The sequence below is a fragment of the Haliaeetus albicilla genome, chromosome 2 (genome assembly GCF_947461875.1).
Source record: "Haliaeetus albicilla chromosome 2, bHalAlb1.1, whole genome shotgun sequence".
Classification (NCBI taxonomy): Eukaryota; Metazoa; Chordata; class Aves; order Accipitriformes; family Accipitridae; genus Haliaeetus; species Haliaeetus albicilla.
In genome coordinates, this window is record NC_091484.1 from 26,238,588 (window position 1) to 26,261,303 (window position 22,716).

General features: G+C 37.2%; 1 protein-coding gene across 2 annotated transcripts in view; it reads left to right on the forward strand.

The window, feature by feature from the left end:
- NPHP3 (nephrocystin 3) overlaps positions 1 to 22,716 on the forward strand; it is a 29,068-nt gene that overhangs the window by 3,833 nt on the left and 2,519 nt on the right. Inside the window, exons 4-26 of one of the 2 annotated variants that reach the window (XM_069811626.1) lie at positions 82 to 234; positions 1,556 to 1,689; positions 1,941 to 2,101; positions 3,998 to 4,145; positions 4,687 to 4,761; positions 5,319 to 5,498; positions 6,858 to 6,961; positions 7,672 to 7,786; positions 8,660 to 8,803; positions 9,356 to 9,453; positions 9,937 to 10,039; positions 10,649 to 10,731; positions 11,791 to 11,929; positions 12,748 to 12,912; positions 13,423 to 13,520; positions 14,366 to 14,488; positions 14,840 to 15,029; positions 15,179 to 15,420; positions 15,814 to 15,889; positions 17,014 to 17,141; positions 19,369 to 19,609; positions 21,568 to 21,693; positions 22,578 to 22,693. In XM_069811626.1, the coding sequence (XP_069667727.1) occupies positions 82 to 234; positions 1,556 to 1,689; positions 1,941 to 2,101; positions 3,998 to 4,145; positions 4,687 to 4,761; positions 5,319 to 5,498; positions 6,858 to 6,961; positions 7,672 to 7,786; positions 8,660 to 8,803; positions 9,356 to 9,453; positions 9,937 to 10,039; positions 10,649 to 10,731; positions 11,791 to 11,929; positions 12,748 to 12,912; positions 13,423 to 13,520; positions 14,366 to 14,488; positions 14,840 to 15,029; positions 15,179 to 15,420; positions 15,814 to 15,889; positions 17,014 to 17,141; positions 19,369 to 19,609; positions 21,568 to 21,693; positions 22,578 to 22,693 (3,142 nt within the window). Of the gene's footprint in view, positions 1 to 81; positions 235 to 1,555; positions 1,690 to 1,940; positions 2,102 to 3,997; positions 4,146 to 4,686; positions 4,762 to 5,318; positions 5,499 to 6,857; positions 6,962 to 7,671; positions 7,787 to 8,659; positions 8,804 to 9,355; positions 9,454 to 9,936; positions 10,040 to 10,648; positions 10,732 to 11,790; positions 11,930 to 12,747; positions 12,913 to 13,422; positions 13,521 to 14,365; positions 14,489 to 14,839; positions 15,030 to 15,178; positions 15,421 to 15,813; positions 15,890 to 17,013; positions 17,142 to 19,368; positions 19,610 to 21,567; positions 21,694 to 22,498; positions 22,694 to 22,716 lie in introns of those variants that run through there. The other variant, XM_069811637.1, reaches the window with a different exon arrangement.

Below are 22,716 nucleotides of genomic sequence, written 5' to 3' on the forward strand. Positions count from 1 at the left end.
GTTTCAGCTGGAGTATTTAAGACTGATAATTTACCTTGTTTAGTGACAATGAAGAGGTTTTTTTTGTTTTCCAATTCTTAGCTACTGGGGCACAATCTGAATACTGGAATGGAGGAGCTTTGGGAAGCGAGCCATCCATGGGTAGTATGATGCAACTTCAGCAGTCTTTCAGAGGGCCTGAATTTGCTCATAGCTCCATAGACGTTGAGGGACCATTTGCAAATATAAACAGGGGTAAGTAATGGTGGTTTGTTTTGCTGGTATTATAGGTTTTTATGTCATTTTTCTGTCCATTCTTAAGTAATGCTGTTCTTTCCTTTTCTGTCCATTCTTGGGTAATTTGACTGAAGGGTTATTTGGAATTCTTCTTTGTAAAAATAAAAGGAACTGTAGCTGTACATGCTGAATTATGTTTCATGTGTTTGGTGACTACGGTACTTGAAGCAGTGATTTTGGCAAACAGCAGTGAATGGTGCTTTGTTGTGAGTAAACCAAATACCATTTTGTTGCTTGTGTTGACTAAGGAAGATAGAGGTCTTTCTTTCCATATCTGATGGCCTTCTTTTTCCCATTTGTATTCAAATTCTCTACTTTCTATGAACATTACATTTGTATTAGAATAAACTATATCCCTGTTTTTTTTCCATGGGATTTGCATGGGTTTTGACTCTGCTTAGGGGGCCATTTATGGAAATCTGATTGCAAGACCAGGATGTATGCATCGTTATGTGAATCAGTGTTAGATATTTTTCTTGTCAATAATTGTTGCTTTTGAACTTTGTTTCCCAAATGGCCTCTCGTAAATTGTCTTCCAGTGCTCTGGTTTCCCTCACTGTTGTCCTGGCTCTGGAACCCCTCCTGCATGTAGTTAACTTTGCTGGCAGTTTCTTCCTTTTTTCTTCATTCCTTCAGGCTCTGATTAAGAAGTCTGTGCTTGCAAAGTGGGAGGGGAGGGTCTGCTCTCTGATGGCTCCAGCTTCATACACTTAAGCCTTTCATCATCCTATGTGGTACTGAAAGGAGAACCTATTCCTTTCTTGAAAGAGCGACCAGCCACAAAATGAAGAACCTAAGAAAGTTTTAAAATCCATTGCCTCTCTAGGGAATTGACAGACAGTACTACAGAAAGCAATGGACTTCGTCTCGAGAAGAGGAAGTTCTCATAATGTTTCTCTGTCATTTACTCGAATGGTCCAGTTGAAATAGATATAGATCTGTAGGGGAAAAAAAAAGTTTGATTATGAGTGATTTTATTATTCCTGCATATTTTTACTTATTTTACAACTATCAGCTTGATTTTGTAAATACATTTTATCAATCCTATTTAAAGGAAGTATCTTTGTAATGATAATATATTTAACACTGTTGTTTTGCCACATTATCAAATTATATGGCATTATCAGATGATATGGGTTCTCTAAATTTGAATTTAGGAAATTAAAATAGTTGAGTAAAAATGTTACTACTGTGTTAAGAGGTGATGACTTAGCTGTTAAGCAGTGTAATCAGATGTGAAGATCTCTAGACTTCATTTTGGGTTTTTTTTCATTGGCAGATGATTGGGATGCTGCTGTTGCCAGTTTATTACAGGTTACTCCTCTGTTTTCCCACTCTCTGTGGAGTAACACAGTAAGATGTTTTATTGTTAGTACTGATGAGACTCAACCAGAAGTGGACATCTTCATTAAAGTGAGTACCTCACAAACTTATGCTAACTTATATGCTGTTTTGTTTCCACTGTGATACTTACTCAGCAATTTGTCTAATACTTCTTGAAAGCTTTAGTAGGTGTAGGCTGATTTCAGTGAAGTCAGTGAAAGTATTGTCAAGGACTTCAGGGGAAGAAACTGTGTAGAGGAAAGAAACTGAGATTTGTCTAGTAGGTCCTTAGTGCTATGCAGATTTAGTAATAAAGCACCGTTACTCAAATTTACTTTCAGAACTACTCACCAAAACTTCAAAGAGTCTGTGAAACAATGGGGTACTTCTTTCAAGTTGTTCATTTTTCAGCAGAAAATGAAAGGCCTTTTAAGGATGTAAGAAAATGGGAAATTGAAAAAAGCTCATTAGTCATTTTGCTCCTGCATTTAACTTTGCCAAGGTAAGTATTTTCCAGACTGGTAAAGCAAATAGAAACTGGTAATTTATGCAGAGCGCATAGCTTATTAAAATGGATGTGATGCTTTGCTCAGTACATTTCCTAAGCTACTATCTCCTAAGTGATACTCCTTCAAACTTTAGGTTTGCTAGTGCAGACAGTTAAAAGAATGTATCAGCTTTGTATCATTTCTTTTTTCTTGTAGCTACAGGTTCTCTTATGAAGACATCTTTCATGCTGTATTTTAACACAGAACTGTTTTGCTTTCCAAGAGCAGCTCTCTGTTGTGCATATTGCTGGAGTCTCAGGAATTTAAGATGGCTGGTGTGAATGTCCTCAGTATTTTTCATTTGCTTATCTAGCCTTACACCTGGCTGTAGTATTTTGATTTTATTCTGTCACATATTATTTTCTATCTTTGGCTGTTTTTCGGACTGATTTCATGGCTCTCCTGTGTGGTACCTTATGCTAGCTTTCTACAGCTTAATTTACTGAAGTCATGATGTTTTATTACAAATGGTGATGCAATGTGTTCTGTTTGTTCAGTGAGTAATTTCCTAATCTTCTCGAAGAAGAAATATGACTTACTAAATGAAAACCACCAAATTAGGGATACTTTTGGAATTGTGTTAGGACTGTTTCTGTTATGCATTTAGGAATTTTGGGTGGAATTTGGTTTTTGATGTTTGGGGGAGGGAGGGGTGTCCTTTTGCTGAAGAAAAGAGAAAAAGGAATTAGAAAAGATAATATTAAGAATCACAGAGTGGTCATTCCAAAACATCTGTATGAATGCAAAAATCTGAAAATAATTGGTATGCATTAAGTTTCATACTAGGGATAGATTTTGAACTCTAGGGATTTCAGATACTGTTGTATTATTAGACCTCTTGTATTAACTAGACCTCCTGTTTCTGTAAATAAAACATCTGTCCAGAGAGAATTAAAGGCTGGTTTAGGACACTAGTAGCTAAAACTTACAACAGTGGAGTGCTTCAGGGAACAGCCAGATATCACAGAAGAAGATGTTTTCTTTTCATAGAGGAATCGGACTAGAGCTGCCATACATTTATGCTCTCAGAAAGATAACATCGGCTTCTGAGGGTATATTGGTACTTCGCGGGGATACTGTTGCCAAATAACCCAGTTTTAGGTATGTGGGTCGCAAGTGTTCAAGAACAAAATATGCAAGACAAAAACAAATCATAAAGGAGTGTTCCTACCAACAGTATTCACTTAGAGAGTTTCTCTTAGAAAAACTGATGAAAATTGTAGTGCTCGTATCAAGAACATAATATTTGAGAGACCCTGCCTGCTATTGTCAGCATCCCCAAGTTGTATAGTTCCTTCTGTGGTACAGCAATAGATTGCTGGGAACAATATCCATGGATATCATTTGCATATATAAATACAAAGTGCTTTTGAGTTTGGAGGTGTGTAATTCTCCTTTTCAACCACTATAAATTAAAAGACTACCCTACATCTGACAAATACTAAAGGACTTTTCCTAAAAAGGTCAAGGAATAGAACAGACCCTTCAAATAAGTGAAGGCAGAGCATGTATACAATGCTTATTAATTATGTGTGAATCCACGTTCTTTCCATGCAAGGCAATTACTTTTCACTCTGCATATTGGTATGACCAAGGAAGATCAACTTTAATTTACATCAATAAATGATTTTAATGCTTTTGGTACAAGTAGCATAAATTTCTCTCTTAGCTTTTCCTTGCTTCAGAGTTTATCTTAAATTCTCTGCTGAAATATTTGCTTGCCCTTTGTTATAAATAGATATGAATTTTGAATTAGATTTTGCAGTGAAACGCATCTTTGGAGCTTGTGTTGATTGAACTGTTTACTACAGCAGTGTAATATAGCACAAGAATGCTGATTTCCAATCTAGTTGTTTGTTGGAGGACTGTGAAGAAGCCTTCTTGAGAAATCCAGAAGAAAAACCCCGGCTGATTTACCACAGAAAGGAGGATGGCAGAGTCAGTTCAGTCTCAGTGCAACAGTTAATTGAGCAAATTTCTTACATGAACAAAGCAAAGGTATGGCATTTTAAAGACTGTTGAATTTTAAAAGGCTTGCTTTCCTGCTATAAACAGCATTGAGTGCTAGTAGTCTCAGATTTTAGGAGAAACTGCATTATACTCATTGCTCTGGTTGCTCATTATATGAGCAGATTGATGAAGCTGAAATTTATGAATGTCATGAAATTTTCATTAGCAGGGGAGAAAAAAAGCCACTGCATTTTCACTGAAAAAAAAATCCCTGTGGTAGGATAGAATTTCTCACCTGTGATTAGCTGTTTAAATGGAAAATTTTTTATCTAAGGTTCCTCTGTAACCACTGAAGAGAAAGAAGTGTACAGCCAGAGAGATTCCTCCCATCTGAAAATAGATCAGTTGCATTTATTTCCCTTTACAGAGGGAGCTGTTGAGAACAGCTGAAACTAGATGCCCAACTTTTAAAAGCTTAGGCAAAATGAATCCCACCTAAGGAATGCAACAGAATGCAACAGAATGCAATTTAAATGTGTTCCAGAATGTTTTTGTTGGTTGCCTCATGCTTTCCCATTTACTTTTTCAGGTGATTGACCATATTGGAGGTGTGGAGGAAGGAGCATATGAAATCTATACTTGTGTGGAAAAGATAATTAAACAGGTGGAGTACATGATGCATTTCAGCTTTTTCTGTTCCTACACTTATTTATGATCTTAAATGATGTCAGTGTGATTACTGTATGCTACTTAGATGTAATTTGGAGGATCTTTTTCTGTTTTATCACTAATATCTGGCAAGCAAAGAAATCTCAAGTGAAAAATAAAACCCAAAACTGAGCAGTGCTTTTACGGACAGAAGCAGAAATAATGGGAAAGGGATCTATTTGTGGCCTAAATTCCCCTTTAATTTCTCTTTATCCATATCATAGGATAAAGAAAGATTGGGTAGTCCATTCTCTCCTTATCTTTCCTTATGGTGAGTTGCTTCCACTATGAGAAGACTAAAACCAATGTCTCGAGAGCTGTGCATTCAGAGTTAACTTGGTTTCATCTAATTGCTCATTTACTTGTGTTCTCTGCTAGCCTCAGAGGAAACGAACATATTGATGTTCATAGAGCTGCACTCATATACAGTGGAATTGAGACAAACGTGAAATGTGCCTGCACTGTTAAGAATTATAGGTGCAGTTTTCTCCACGTAATTTTCTTTTTACTTAGGATATATTGGGGTGTGAAATGACAGAACTAGAAGGCAAGGATTTGGGTAATAAGGAAGAGTCCACTGCTCCTGAAGAGGAAGTTTTTGGTGATGTATTGTGGGATGCCCATGACGAACAAGAACAGATGGAAGCTTTTCAGCAGGCCTCTAATTCAACGTGTGAGCTGGGATTTGAGAAAGTAAGTACATTGGAAATGTACATGGATGAAGAGAAAGTCATCACTCATTTCCATCTCTTGTTAGGCAAGATTTACTTCTACAGAAGAAGCTGTGTCTGAGACCATCCTTGAGGCTATTACTTCTTAGGCTAGAAGAAGCCATATGTCTTATATAGATGGCTTGTTTATTTTCTGGGAGAGATGGCAATTTGTGTGTTGTTGAATGACATTGATGAAGAAGCAGTTGTTCCTGCACTGGAGAAAGCACTATAACAGTGTGCCAGAAGTAGGGTGTCCTCCTAGATTTTGGTCATCAATAGAAAAGGCTCTGAATGTCTTTGAGGAAATCTGAGCTCTGTCTTGACGCCTGGAGTTAGGTCTTTCAGAGGTGGCTAATGAAAAGATTTCATGTCATCATGCAGCCATACATATGAGAGAAGAACATAGGAAACATCAAAGTAGAGAGCTGCCGAATAGGTCAGTACTTACTCATTACTTGAAATAAAATTTTTGAAACGTTTCAAATCAGGTATTGGGAATCGTTATATGTAGGGAAAGTATCAAGAATGTAGGAAGGAAAAACGTTGAAGTGGTCGTGGAAAGTGATGTCACTGCTTATTTGGGCAACATTCCTTGATGTTACATTATATATAACATAAGCATGCAGTTCCTTTGTTATTGTATTTAAATTGTTAGCACCCCTATTTTTTTAGCACAGTTTATTCTTTTACTTCACTACTCAAATACTGGCAGTGGTTTTGGGGGATTGTGCCATCTTTACTACGTTCTAGAACAGTAAAATAATAGAACATTATGTGTATCTTAATGCGCCTCCAATTCTTTTTTGCAGACAAAATATTTCTCCCATGTGGATGAAGTGTGGTTTTTGTTTTTGTCATCCTGAACTCTGCTACAACATTCTTGGGCATTCATGTGGTGAAAGAAAGCCTTTCTTTTGCATGCTTAGTGCCTCAGAATACCATTCATGGCAGATGCCAACTTCGAAGGCTTTGTCCTGGCAACCATATCCAATGCAGTGGAGTAGCTGCAGGGGGAAAAGGGCAGCGAGGAAGCCTGAACAAACATAGTACCCAATTGCTTTACTGTAGTAACACTGATTCAGTTTATTAGCACTGAAAGTTCCATTTTAAATAGTGTTTTGAAAAAAATGTTTGTTTATTTTACAGTTTCTTTAAAAGAGATAATAAATTCTGTGGTTTGTATTTCATTACAAAATTTATTTCCATTGCATTTCAGTAGTTACTCCCTTACATTAATAAATCTGTACATGCATTTTGTATCTAGATGGTTTACAATACCAAGCACTGTGTTTCTCCCTTCAGCAGTGGAATATTTGTAATGATTGTTTATTTTTTGTAGTATTTTGAACGTCTAAATGACCTAGTAGCAGCACCAGCACCAATTCCACCTCTGCTTGTATCAGGAGGACCAGGCTCTGGGAAATCTCTCCTTCTATCGAAATGGTAGTTTAAACTTTTTTTTTTTTTTGCTATGAATTTTTTGAATGAAATTTAAGAAAAAAGTCTCCATTACATTTCAGACATTGTATCAGTTTAATTGGAGGTAAAATGGGAGCATTTACAAAGCGCTGAACTTAGTGAAGCATCTTGGAAAGATTTGTAATAATTGAGCAGCTAATTCCATCTGGACTGCCTTTAACATCTCCCTGACTCCAGTTGCAACACCCTACAGATCTGTCTTTGCACAGCATTAATAAGTGGTTTCAGTAGCCCAATAGTGTTGCCCTTCTCTGATGCACAAGAGGGGTCCTTTTCAACTGAACTAAAGGAAAGATCAGACCTAATAATTTATCATAGAAATGCATTTTATGGTCACTTGTAGGCTATGACGAAATTTGCTGACGTAAAAATAAATCAATAGTGTCATTTTTCTTAGAAGCTTAGTGACATGTGACTATCCAGTGCCAGGAAGGGCACTTGTTGGTGGCTGTCAGTACTGGGGAAAGCAAAAATGGAATCTGACATAAAAAGTTCAATTGTATCTCAGGAAATGTCTATCCTATTTTGTAAGATAGACGCGGAACACTTCTAGCTCAGACACTCTATCTCCTTTGGCAAAACTGATGGTTTTTATTTGAGATACATTTGCAAAATTAGTCTTTTAAGTGCTGCTTTTTTTTTTCTTTTTTCTTTTTTTTTACTTCTCGCATTAGGATTCAATTGCAACAGAAGCATTCACCAAACGCTCTAATTCTTTATCACTTTGTTGGGAGGCCCATGTCTACTAGTTCAGAATCTGCATTGATAATTAAACGCCTTACTTTAAAGGTATACTGTATTATTATGTACCCTGCATTGCATGATGTGCCTCTGTCTGTGTGTATGTTGAAAGATAAAATTTTCTACAGGTTTTTCTATATGAGTTAAGAGTAATACAAATGTAAGGCATTATAGAATAGGGGGAATCTGATCCTACACATTGAATGCAGATCAATTAAGTAGCATCTCTGGGATGCTCATAATAGATTGGCATTAGTAGTTGCTTCCAGTGACCTATATTGATGGCTTATAAAATCATATGAGCTTCTTCCAAAATTTCCTGCCATCTGGCCAATGAGAGAGGCAGGTGGTATCTCTTCTGTCTGTGTTTAGAAACCTAAGGCTGTATTCACCAGTTGGCACCATATTGTTCCTAGACTAGTCTCTCTCATATGTTAATTTATTTTTCAATTGTGTGTTAGATATGTGGGGAATAAGTGAGGAGTATTTCTGTGCCAGGGTCTAAGCTTTCTTTTTCCTTCACAGGGTGGCACTAAGGACCTCCCAGGACTAAAACCTTTAGAAAAATGAAATGAATTGTGCTTTCCTTGCAATTTTTTCATGTATTTTAGAAGTCTGCCTATTTAATTTGTGCAACTTGAAAGCCCTTTATGTCTCCAGATTCCTTGCTCATTGCATAAACTCAGGTTATCTCTCTAGAATTTACGCGAGTTCAATAAATACTCTGCATATGCCAGCTTTCTGCATATGCTAGAAGGAAAGAATTCTGTGTGAACTTGACTAGAAAAATTGTCCCAAAATCATGTGTTGGTTTTGTTTTGGGGTTTTTTTTTTTTTGACTCTTGCATCTATAGGACTTCTTTCAACTATCCTAGTTGATTTTTAAGGTAGAATTTGTTTTATATGTTTATAATTCTGCAGCTTATGCAACACTCTTGGTTAGTGTCACCTCTGACTTTGGATCCAGCTAAACTTCTGGAAGAGTTTCCCCGCTGGCTGGAAAAACTTTCTGCACGTCATCAAGGCAGCATTATTATAATTATTGATTCTATTGACCAAATACAGGTATGTTTTCAAAATACTTGCCATTTGTCAGTCTAAAGGAAACCTTGACTATTGTAATAGGTTCAGCTATATCTATGTAACAGAAATATTAATGTTTGCTTTGCTCTAAAGAGCACATACAGAAAATAGTTTTGCAAAATGTGCAGATGAGTCAAGATAGTTTTTCGGTTTCTGTAGATAAATTTTGTGTTGGGTTGGGGTTTTTTTCCTCCTAAATTTATCTTAACACCTTAATTTTTGAGCAGTCCGGTTACATTATTTATCCGAAGATTCAAGGCTGTGAGCTGATTTATTGGGCATATAAATAGCCTAGTCTTTATGAGGTGAATATTTCAACAATAGTATTCTATCTGTTTTATTTAATGTACAGTCATGCTCGTACATATCAATGGATCACTTAGTACTATTTCAAGAACCAGATTGTGAACAATTTTTAAGGACAATGAAGAATTTAAGACTCCTTTCACTAGGCTGTGCAGTTAATGAAATGTATCAACTTCTGCTATTGTTTTGAACAACCTTTGTATTAAGTAACCAAAATTTGTTTTTAAGCAAGCTGAGAAACATATGAAGTGGCTGATAGATCCACTGCCAGTGAATGTGAGAGTGATTGTATCGGTGAATGTAGAAACATGCCCGCAGGCTTGGAGGTATGTTACATTTCTGAGATGTTTCAAAGTAGCCTGGGTTAGAAATACTGTTTTAAATTAGTCATTCATTGAAGAGCAAACAGCCAGATTTGTCAAGACCTGGAGATTTAATAGGATAAGGTTTTGCAACCGTTGAGGACAAAGAAAGCTTCTCCATTGTAACTGCAGTGAGGACAGGTTTTAGCTGTTGGGAAACCAGGTTTTTGTTTTACTGTGATGGATCCATCCACATGACTATATGAAAGAAGATATTAAATGCAGTCAGATGCACATAAAGAACTGCAATACCATGATATAGATCCAGGATAAGGCAAAAAGTGGAATTTGGCTTGTGATGACTAGAATTTCTTAGTAGCAGAAAATAGCTTCAGTTATTGCTTTCATATAAATCTTTTAAAAGCTCTGAAACTTCGATGTATTTTTTTCCTTTTGTGTGCTATTTAATAAAGTCTGACTTTAGGACTTTGTTCTCTCTTACCAAAGGTTGTGGCCCACTCTTCATCTTGATCCACTGAATTCCAAAGATGTTAAATCTCTCATTAGTGCAGAATGTAACTCTGCAAATGTTAAATTGACTAAAGAGCAGGTATGTCTGTTGCAGTTCTTCTGAAGCATGTTACTGTAATGTAACTTTTAATGAAAACAAGGAAAGATGAAATAAGCACAGCCGCCAAAAAAAAAGTATTATATTTAGCTAACTAAATACTACTGCTCAAGATAGCATGCCTTTTGAGTATTTTTACCCCATGGCTTATAGCACTGAAACAGATGGAACATCATAAATTATTAACACAAAAACAGTGCAGTTGCACATATTGCTGTAAACATGTTCTTTTATTTTAGAATAATAGAAGGTTTAGTATCGCATAATACTGCAACAACGATTGGCAGACTCAGGAAAAAGGTATTTTACCTCTTTGCCTTGGAGACTAATTCTGTAAGGTAATCCTTATCTGAGAGATGTAATGGTTAGATCCTAACTCTTTTCATCTTAAATTCAAAAGGAAACTTTCACTCATATGCTCCTATAGCTAGAAAAACATGTAATATTTTGTGCACTAGTTATCATGTTATAGTCTTCAGGTGTTAGAGATAAAAGCATATCTAGAACTTTTATTTTCTTGCCAAACAGTGAACATTTTATTGGTATGGTTAATTTCATCTTGGTTCACAAATTTTGTTTAAAATGTTGTAGGAGAAGAAGCTTGAGAGACATTGTCGTTCCGCCACAACTTGCAATGCTTTGTATGTCACTCTCTTGGGCAAAACCATTGCTTGGTAAGTTGAGATGATCTTGAAATCACTATGCTCACCACTAGATTAGAAGACTTCAAGTAGGTTTGGTAGCATTTTGAAATACATTAATTTAACATAAAGTGATTTTTGTTAAGAAAAAACAGTGGAGCAGTATACAAAGTTTTCCCCCTTCACTGACTGTGAATGCAATGGCAAGAAAAATAGGAGACTATACAATGGCCATTTTGATACTAAGTGAATCCAAATAGTTGTATCTGTCTGTGTTCAGCTCTTCAGTTTTTATTTTATTTTTCTGTTCTGCTTTCTGGGTATGTCAGTTGCTTCAATGCTTTTTAAAGGTATTTGGAGAATGTTGGTATTGTTTTGTTAGACAGTTTAATTCAGGTCTGTTGTATTTACTGATGTACCAGATAGTTTGCCTCATAGATTTTTAAAGCTAAAAGGAAGTTCAACAACTGTTTAGTTTAACATCCTGCATATGGTACTTTAATTCCTGCTGTGGAGGAAATTAATCTTCCCTCTTGTGCAAGAGAGTACTTAATAAGTGCATTGGCTTATTATTAACCTAGACTTCCATCTTGTTGAGAAAGATGCATTTTTGGTTTAGAGACTCCCAGAAGACAATACACGGATTGATGATTTACTCTGGGTGACTGATTTTCATTATTTTTTGTTTCTGTTTTATGTCCTAGAGTGTTTAATTGCTCCTGAAAGCAAGCTTTGTAAATGCATTAAATGAAACAGCAGCATGTGGGTTTATCTTTATCCAACCTGATGTCCTTATACTGAACTCCTGCTGCAGAAAAGAACACTGCAACTTACCTTTTTTTTTTTTTTTTTTTCTTTTGGTAAATAAAAATGTTGCTGCTATTTAGAAAAATCAGACAATATGACAGAAGGTGGTTTTCAGGAATTCACCTCTTCTGTGTTTTATCTTACCAGGTGCTGTGCACGTTAAAAAAAAAAAAAAAAAAACAGTAGAAATTCAAAGCACTTTTGAGATAGGGCTCTTCAGTAGTTTCAATTCATCTTAGCCAGATTTAGTATGCTAAACAGTACCCTTTTTGTCCTTCTGTTCAGTGTTGGAAATACAGGAAATATTGATGAAACCCTTCAACAGTGTTTCCAATGTCAAGACACAGTGTCACTGTACAGGCTTGTTCTGAGATCAATTCAAGAATCATTGCAGAGTGATAAAGAGAAAAGTCTTTTGAAAGAGGTAAGCAGAGAATGTGTCACTATTTCTACAGGTAATGTATATTCTTTCCTGTAAAGAGTTTTTCTTAAGTTAAAAGTAAATATAAATATATGTTGATTCGTATGTATGATTTGGAGATTACTGTATTATTTGTATAGAAAGGACAAATTTATTAATCTAATTATATCTATTTCATAACTATAGAACATATGACTGCTTTGTGTTAGATTTCAGCTAAGTTGTCTCACAAAACAAAACAGAACTTTTCCACTATGTTGTAATATAGAATTAGAACTTCCTTGCTGATCACTACCCTGATCCACTGATTAACTACACTGAGCATAGTAAATGTAATCAAAACATGGCATCTTGTGAATACATGGCACCGCTTACTAGATTTCCAATTCCTCTTCCTACCTTTGCAGAATTTCCCTGTTGTGTGGAACGTCTTTTTGATTAGGACATGATATTCAATAATTGCCAGAAGTTCTTTGGTGCTGGCAGCATAAGACCTTCAGCATATTTTACTTAGATAGAAGTTCCCTATGATAATGGAGTTATTTTTCCACAGTGTTTTAGAGAAAACTCTAAGGAGCCATTTGTTTGTCCCAGAGTGTCCCATTTGGTGCTTTATCTATTAGAATATTAATCCATTAGCACGCAAGACTGTTCTTTGATGATGGAAGAGGGAAAGGGCTTGTGTAGGCAGGTTTGGGGTTTTTTTCCCTTGGCGTATAAAGTTATACAGAGTGATACACAGTATTTCTCTTTGAATTTCAGCATAACTGAGCTCTGCAGCAAATACTAACTGTGTAAAATAATTTTTCTGCTTTATGTAGATGCTGTGTGTCATCGGTGTTAGCCACAATGGTGTGAGTGAGTCAGAGCTGATGGAACTTTATCCTGAACTGTCTTCTGCAGTGTTAGCCTCGCTTGTTCACAGCTTGCACAAAATGTGTTTGCTGACATATGGCTGTGGTTTGCTGAAGTTCCAGCACCTCCAGGTAAGTTTTGTAGTTCTAAACATGTGCAAGTGAAACCCCACCCCCTAAGCCCCTGCTGTTTTTTAGATAAGTTCTGTTGTTTTAACTAGGTAGGCCATGATATGTTTGTGTTTGCTCATCCATTTTCCTTAATGTCTGGTCTGATGTTAGAATCGCCTTGAAAACTACTAGCGCTGTGATACCAGTATTGGTCAGCATTGTTAGCAGTTGAAAACCTGGCATTTCAAACCTTCAGAAATTTCTGATCTATTAGTTGTTTACTCCATGTGTCCTAGAAAACACTTGTTCCACAAAAAACAAGCAGAATTGAAGGAGAAGGGATTATTATCTGAATAACCAGAGCTTTGGTCTAATGTAAGACAATCTGTTTGTAGTGCCTTTGTCATCGAAAGATTTTCATTCTATGAGACAGGAAGTGTTTCATAAAGAAATCTTACATAGCACGCTGTGTATCATCAGCATTTAATAAACAAATTACATGCATTCTCTTTCAATTATACTCTCTTTTAGGCTTGGGAGATGGTGAGACTAGAGTATATGGAAGAAGGTGAAAATGTTATTTCTGCCTATAGACAAAAATTAGTGGAGTACTTCACCATACAGTTAAGGTAGGTCAGAATTCCTCAAGATGTGCTAAATTGCAGGCTTTATGCCTCTTGGATATTTTTGTTTTCTTCATATAGCTTCTTTGAGTCATTTTAGTAAATTATTATGGCAAAATAACTCTGCAAAACCCTAGCTGTCAGTTCAGCAGTTTATTATTGATATGTTGCTTTTTAATCTTGGAAAAGATTGAAAACTATGGAGGGGAATGGGCATATAATAAAGTTATCATGTGAAAAGGTAGGGCGTGAATTTATACCACGTCAGTTGTTTTGTGGTAACTGACCCCATGTGGATTTTTAAGTCCCAGTAAATGCTAGGAAGTTTGAGGCTGCTTGGAACCTGAAGAAGACACAGAAGACCACTTGCGTTCAGCAAGCAATTAGCACATACACAAGAGGAGGTCCAGTAGAACAGCTGAACAGCTAGAAGTTCATATCCAGCTTGAAAACTGATTTGCATTTACAGTCCAGAGTTAGTGTGTCCCAGCTGTGGACTACTGCTTACTGCTTCTCAGAGCACCCACTGTTGGGTAGCAGAAAGCCAAGAGGGCCACAGTGTACCAGGCAAAGGAGGCACAAAGGGATAGTGGGCTGCTGCAGCGCTACTACCAGCCACAGATCAGCGCATATTGGAGGGACGAGCAGCTTCGTGTGGGGTACCTGGGGGTTCCAGCACCCTCTGAGATGAAATTTAAAAAGATGTGAGAAATAGGAGTACATAGGTCTTACAGTAGTCTGTTTAGACATTCAGGTATGGTAATTGTATGCTTGCCTAGTTTTCACATCAAATTGACAATTTCTGTTAGGCCTCTCAGAATTTTAATTTTGATTTGCTTTTCTTTCAATAGTCGAGACCGAGTGACTTGGAGAAGTGCAGATGAACTTCCCTGGCTCTTCCAACAGCAGGGTGATAAGCAAAAGCTACACAAGTGTCTTTTGAATCTCTTTGTGTCTCAAAACCTTTACAAAAGGTACAAAGATAGCCACTTCGGTGGTTATAAACGTTTCAAAGTGATTTTTTTTTTGTCAATATAAATCAGAAAATGACAGATATACTTTAAAGGAACTTAAATAGTAGAGGCTGAAGTGCTAAATGCTGTTATCATGTAAATCACCTATTTTTTTCTATTTTGTTACGCCTGGGGGTAGGTAAAGGGATAAATACTGCTGTTGAACAGCATTAGTGGCCATGGATTGTCTCTGTAGACACTGTAGCGTAAAGACAAAATTCATGCATATGGCCCTTTTCTTTGAAGCTAGCATCAGTCTGAATAGAGGGGTATCAGAGATAAGATGAGCTTCTTATTTCCTTGTTAAAACAGGGGACATTTTGCAGAATTGCTGAGTTACTGGCAGCTGGTTGGGAAAGATAAGAGCTCTATGGCAGCTGAGTATTTTGACTCTCTGAAAGAATATGAAAAAAGCTGTGAGGGAGAGGAAAGTATGATCTGCTTGGCTGATCTTTATGAGACCCTGGGACGGTTTCTTAAGGACCTAGGTCTTCTCAGTCAGGTAAGTACATTTAGAGATTGTTGTAACAGCCAGGAGGCAAATCAAGCAGAGCTCAGCGTGTGCTTTCTGTTGCAGTTGTTAAATTGTTGTAGCATACAGGATGCTGCCTGCTGCCTGCTGCCATCATATTCTGAACTTCATTGTTACAGGCTGTAGCTCCTCTGCAGCGATCTCTGGAGATTCGAGAGACTGCGCTGGATCCAGACCACCCAAGGGTGGCGCAGTCACTCCACCAGCTGGCAGGAGTTTATGTTCAGTGGAAGAAGTTTGGAAATGCTGAACAGTTGTATAAACAGGCACTGGAAATCTCTGAAAACGCTTATGGAGCTGAACATCCTCGGGTAGCCCGTGAACTTGATGCACTTGCGACCTTATACCAAAAGCAGAACAAGTAAGCTTAACTACACTGGTATTTTTCTTTCATGTGGAGGTGGTACAAAGATAACAGCAAATATTTTCTTCCTGAAGACAGAATGTTTCTTTGGTTCTTTCTTAGAGTTTCATAACTTCCAATGCAACCATGAGCATCCCCTCTGTAGGGACCACCCAATAGGGGCCAACTTTTGTGTTTAGTTGTCCAACAAACCTCTTAACAAGTTAAAGGAGGAGCATTGTCTGGTCCTAAGCATTTTGGATGGTTTTATCTTTGACAAAAAGTGTGAATTTCTTCAAGATTTTTAAATTCTTTGCACATTTGTATGTTTAAATAACTTAGAAGCTTTCCAGAATACCCAATGATGCTACATCTGGCATTCTTTCTAACATTGTAAATAACTGTTTTCAGATATGAACAAGCTGAGCAACTGAGGAAAAAGTCCTTCAAAATACGCCAAAAAGCAGCAAGGCAGAAAGGCAGTCTGGTAAGGAAGTATTCGATATTTAATAAAAATGCAGGGCATCTTGTGGCTCTGCTAATCTGATGCTCAAATGCTTTTGATAATTGAGGGCTTAGGCAGTGAAGTAGCCTAGCAGCAGCTTTGGTAACTGCCCTTTCAACTCTGCTGGAAATGCAGATGAATCAGTACAACTGGTATGGAATTGAGAGAGGTGGAAAAGAAGTAAGTGGATATATACATTTCGGGGGTGCAGAGTTACTGCTGATAAAATTGGCTGTCAAAGTGGCAATGGTAAAAGGTGTTCTCCAGAATAACTGAGATCCTACAAATACTATTGAACACAGTGCTTACTGCAATGGATAATCCTGGTAATAGTATTAGGTGCCATACTGAGTTTTTCCCTATTTTTTCTTCTGTGTTTTTCAGCTACAGAGTTCCTCTTGTCATTCTTGAGCAAAGGGTTTGTTTGTTATGTAGTGCCTGTACTGTAAGAATTCAGCTAGTAACTCCAGAGCTCTAATGATAGCTCTAATGAAAATAGTCAAAAGCCATAAAAACGTTGCTATTTCCACAGTGCTTAAATATAAATGAATTTGGATCATGAAGATTTTGCCCATTTTTTGTAACCAGTTCTGCTGCACAAATATTAAGACTGCAAAGATCAAGAACGGGCAGAGCGTGTAACAATGACTGCGCTTTTTACTTGTAATTCACTCTGCATGCAAGCATTAGCTTGGCAGCCCATTTTACAAAGACCCATGTAAAACCTTGAGCAATACTTTATATGTATTTGTATATGGAATTTAGGATAGGATAACTTGATTTTACGTTTTGAGCTTTTAAACCTAAGAATTTGATCTGAATCTGTTATTTGAACTGCAGAGTTCAAGCAAATTAGCATGTATGATACAGGGAAAATAGAGCTGTATGACAGCACAGTAACTTAGATTTCCTTGAAGTGTGTTTGGTGAAATTCACTGTTAGATTGTAAATAAGCAGAATGCCTATGTGCCATTTAGCTTGAAAACAGAACTTTAGTAGGATTATTGTGCTCCTTCAGCACCAAACAGTCTTCTGATTTTCTGTCTTTAGTTGTACAGTCTAAAAGTAACAGTAGTTGGCTTACCTTACCTTGTGCTTTGCTGTAGTGTGGCTTTGCTCTACTGCGTCAAAGAGCCCTGCAATTGGAAGAGCTCACGTTAGGCAAAGATACACCGGATAACGCTCGAACCCTCAATGAGCTTGGAGTCCTCTATTATCTGCAGAATAATCTTGAGTAAGTTGTATGAATTGTGACACATCCACTGAGTGTTCCCATAGATCTAAATGGAAGCAATGAATTGAGAACTAGCATTAAATGTAGACGTATTATCAAATACTCATATTGCTGTCCTTGATTCATTCTACTGGTTTTGTTTACTATGAAATTCACTCGTATTTTCTAGAGTTGATGCTGTTAGCATGTGAGTATTTACCAAGTCAGTTCATTTCCTGCATTCAGAATTGATGTTCCACATTTAAATTTAACCTAGCCTTCATTGCAAATACCAGTTCTCTCGAAATTTATGCCCCTTCTACTCAGCTTCACTATTTTGTGACCCTCCTTTGTAGAGTTCATCCTTGAACAGCAGAATTGTTGTTTTTCCATGAAAAACACTCAAAATGCTAGTGTTACAAGAAATCATGAGTTAAATATTCACTGTGCTTGTAATCCTCAAGCTCTGACCCTGTTGGCCTTTTTAAGGGCAAAAGAGGACAGAGCAGCACACAGGTGTTCTAAAAGCAGATGAAGATAAGCAGGGGTGTTGAAGAAGAGGAATAAGAGGTGCAGAACAGTCCTGATTGCATGGTTAGCCAATCTTCACATCAACTTCTTCAGTCCACAGAGTAGTCTAAAACTGTGTGTGGTGAGGGAATTGTAAAGGCACCTTAAATCCCACTCTATGGAACTGGATCTTTTCAGAGAAGAAAGAAAGTGCACAGCAAAAAAGCACAAAGTTCTGGAAGTATTTTTACATTCTTCCTGTATCTGATGTTTATGTCACCAGTAGTTGTTGGATAACTACAGAAGTATATAATAATTTAGGATCTGCACACAGAATCTCTGTTAAATGCAGGACCTTCACAGTGAAGGAACTGATTTTTAACAGTTGTTGGAAATGCAGGTTTTTCATCAGTTTACTCTCATGAAGTCATGACGAAGTGATTGATTATAGAGGAGCAATATCTAATCTCATACAAGATAATTTTATATTCCACATCATTCATACATAGTTCTGTCCAACGCAGCCTACTTCTAGAGTAACCATACCTCCACTATTTCATAGGTGAGCATAAGTCTAAACTTTCTTATAGGGAAGGTTTAAGTAATTTTTTTTGGATGGATATTGTGTCTCTGTTCTGAATCAGCAAGTCCAAGATTGAATTTTTTGATCATTTGATGCGGTTAGAATGAAATCCATGGCAGAAGGATATGTCACTTTATTAGTTGTTATATGTTATATCACACATCATCTTCTAGCCCTTGCATAGAGTGAACACCTTTTGATACTTGTCTAAGAGCTCCAGAACTGAACCTACAGTTCTGTCTATAAAGGTCTTTTTTTTTTTCTCTAATGCAAAATGGATGTTTTTTCCCATTTACTAAGCTGACCTCTTGGGAACAGTGTCACACAGAATTTGTCTGTCAGGATGACAAACTGCCTAGTTGTAACGGATGCTGCCAGTATTATGTGGGGATCACCCATCATGATAGAGGAGCTGCTGTAAATCTGTAATGGAATAGTAGCACCCTACTCTAGTGAGAAAAATATGCCCTTTTGATAGGGAAACGCTTGAATGGTGGCATTACACAGAGTCTTTTCCACTTTGTCACTTCTAGACAGATTCTACCATGAGCATCTAGCTCATGACATATATGAAACCCGTTCTAGTCTCTCCCCCTTTGGTGTGAAACCTGTCTGTTGAACCCTATAATATGTTCTATATTCTTTAAAGTTACTTGAAAAATATGTGGTGTATTCTGAACCTTTACCTCATATTCGTCTATTGCTTTATCCATGGAAGTACTTGACTACTATGAGGAGTTGCCCAAAAGCCAGTAGAATGTTTTGAATTCGGAAGGATTACTTGCATAACTGAAAATGTAGGTTGAGTTAAAAGAAAAGAGCAGCTATGGGGTAGTGTAATGTTTGCTGAAATTTGCTAGACTGGTTTTTCAGTCCTTAACAGGGGGGATTCAGAACTGCACAGGAATATATTAACTAGCTCTCTGTCTACATTCTTATGATTAGCCTGCACAGCAGAACTACATCTGGGATGTATAGATCTTCACTGTGTAAATGAATTGCTGATCCAGTATTTGCTTATTCTGAGCAAGTCCATTACCAGATGTCACTATCTGTGCAGTTTCCAAGGCTGAGTTTGTTCTGTTTCAAACAGCCACTTCAGCCTGTATGGATGTTGCCAGCTTTAAAATATCACTGAACGAATGTGTTCTGTAGGACAGCAGAGCTTTTCCTGAAGCGCTCCTTGGAAATGAGAGAGAGAGTCCTGGGACCTGACCACCCAGACTGCGCGCAGTCTTTGAACAATCTGGCAGCCTTGTACAATGAGAAGAAGCACTATGACAAGGCAGAGGAACTGTATGAAAAAGCTTTAGACATCAGGAGGAGGGCACTGGCTCCAGATCATCCCTCCTTGGCTTATACTGTGAAACATCTGGCAGTGCTGTACAAAAAGATGGTAAGCACAAGCCTCTTACCTTTTCTCATCCCCTAAATTAACTGTAACGCCTTGCATTGTTACAGTCTTCAGTCCAAAAGGAGTGGGGCATAGGGATTTAGTCAGCTATTGGTGTTCTACATGCACACACATAAAAGATATAGTCAAGCAGCCTCAGTCTGTTTCAAAAAAGCCCGGTAACTTTTTCAAAACACACTTTGCTTAAAGAAAAGCTATTTATGAATAATGTCTTTGGTGTCCTGCATGCTCAGTATTCACCACAAAGAATTTCTCATTTGGTTAAAAGCTAGTGTTTTGGCTGCAGTGAGGGAAGCTCTTCCCAGCTGTAATTGAGTTCTTCACTGTCTACTGTGTGACATCCATGTACAAGAGTTTGGTCACATGTGTCTTAATGGAAAAATTACGGTTTAGGGTATAGTGATAGTTCCTTTTACACAACGACCTTGAACTTTACAGTCAAACTGAGAGTAACTTGAAGGCTCATGAGGGAGATAGTACATTACAAATAAACTGTCTGGCTGAGCCAGCTCCAGCTTATGTTGATTCAGTGAAAGATGAGAGTTACTCCCTTGCGAAATGCACTATGGGGAATAACATTAACAGTAGTATAAAATTCTGCATTTCAGCATTTCAAAATGTTTTATGAATACTTTGTTTGCAGATGGTAGTTCTAACCATTTGATACCAGTGTAAGAGTGATGTAAAGTTTTCAGCTGTTGAACCAAGATCAAATTCAGAGGATGACAAGAATTTTTTTCTTTTATATTTTCACATTTTACCATTCTTCAAAGAGTCCTTGAAGATAATCCCTTGGATCAAATGCTCCTGTAGTTTTGCTCAATAATTGTTACCTACTATTGCGTGCGTGAAACTGTTTGGGGTCATCTATTCTCTGCTCACTTGAGCTTCTAATTTTCATGCTGCTAGAAGGTGCAAAAGCATGCAATATTTGCATCAAAAAGCTCTTTGCTAGTTTGAAGGAGCACAAATTAAAATTCATGGTGAACTAGTGATGCAGGGAAGAGTGGAGGAAGAGAAGGGACAGGAATCAGATGTAGAAAATGACAATTATTTATGAATAAGTATTTATTCCAGATGAATTACTCATCATCTTCAAACTGTGGCATAGTGATGCTTTGAAAAAACAAGGAGAAAAATTGATTTTAATTTTGCAATTACAGTGAAACATTATATAATGGACATTTGCAGTATTTAATTTCTAATTGCTATTAAATATGAGAATTCACATTCTAATAATAAAAGCCTAAGCTTACTTCTGAAGTATATCCAGTTAACGTGTGAGCAGATTCAAATTTGGAAGAAAACAGATTGGCTAGAAAAATAATCTACAGTAAAACTAGTTGGAATACGAGAGTATTTTAGAGAAACCAAAGTCAAGAAGCCAAAGCCTCAATATGGTGAATGGGAAGCAACAGGTATTTGAAATGGCATTGGACGCTGCAGCTGTTCCAAAGATGATGCGAACACCGCTTCAGTAAGCAGAAAACTGCTCAAAAGTTAGGGCAGCTACCATTCCCATTCCTGTATCACCAGTAAAATCTAGGTCCTTTAGGACAAAAGAATAAGCTCTGCTCATTTACGGCAGGATGAGGAAATACAAATGGAGAAAATGATTTGGATGAAAGTACAACTGAAAATTCTTTCTAACAGCCTTCTCAGTGAGACACTTCTGGGGAAAAAAATAATTTAAAAAATGTGTTTCTCAGCTATGTCTCTTTCTTAACTGGAAGTTGAATATGCCCAGTGTTTTGGAAAATTAGGTCCTAATAAATATTAATGATAAACAATCTGTGCAGAATATAGCTATGAATTAACCAAAGTTAAACCCTTATTCTGGAAACAGTTACATCTTCTCCAAGGCTTTCTGTTTAAGACAGATTTTACTGTTACCATTTTGACACAAGACAACTGAATCATTTTTTCCCTGTTTTTTCTAGGGAAAACTCGACAAGGCCGTTCCTCTGTATGAACTAGCAGTTGAAATTCGACAGAAGTCATTTGGCCCAAAACACCCTAGTGTAGCAACTGCTCTGGTGAATCTAGCTGTCCTTTATTGTCAGATGGTAAGTTTTTCATGTCTTACATGTTTATTATTCCTGTCTTAGGTTTTTGGTTTTTTTACAATTTGTACCTAAATGATACCAAAGAAACCTGATCACACTTAAAAGGGAAATTTCATATAAGACTTGCAAATTCTTAGGTTCCATTTTAAAAATTGAAAGGATATTTGGCAAGGGGAATGTGTGTAGGGAACAGATAATTGCTGTAACTGGCATTTCACAAGGACACTTGGCCTAATGCTCTTTAGATGATTCAAAATGCCTGCATGCTTTATAGGACTAGAGCTAGAGTACAGCATTTTCACCGATATGGCAGTTAGCACAGTATGATGGAACGCAGCTCCACCACTGACTCGGGAGGGAAACGTAATCCTTTGAAATTGAGGAAGAGTGCTGACCTTGATCAACTGCAGCTCTGTGTAACTAAAAATTTGAGATGGCTGTAGACTTTCTAGTCTACAACTAGTATGAGACTCAAAGGAGATGCAATCAACTTACCAAATGCCTTACTTAGCATCAATAGTAGTGAGCTGTAGATTGTTTTCTTGTTTTCTGTATTTCTACGATCTGCATATCTGATTTCAAACAGGGATTAAAGCTGCCTCAGGTAAAATTAAAGAACAATTGGTAATGCAAAAATTTTCAAAACTGCCTGGGAAGTCCAGACCCTAATTATTGTAATATGAGTGGGAATTGCATTTGCAAGTGCAAGCCAATTGCTTTAACAGTCTCAGTTATCATCCTCATCTGCTGAGTATCTAGAACTCAAAACACCTTTTTGGTTAACTATGCATGACTTTGCATCTAGGATGTGTTGATACTATGTTGGAAAAAAGAATAGCAAATGTAGTATACATCTGTAACAAACAACTCTCTACTACCCAAAGAAAAAGCAGATCGAAGCTTTGCCTCTTTACGAACGTGCGTTAAAGATTTATGAAGACAGCTTTGGCCACATGCATCCTCGTGTGGGAGAAACTCTGAAAAACTTAGCTGTGCTAAGGTAAGATTATATGCTTCAGCCCT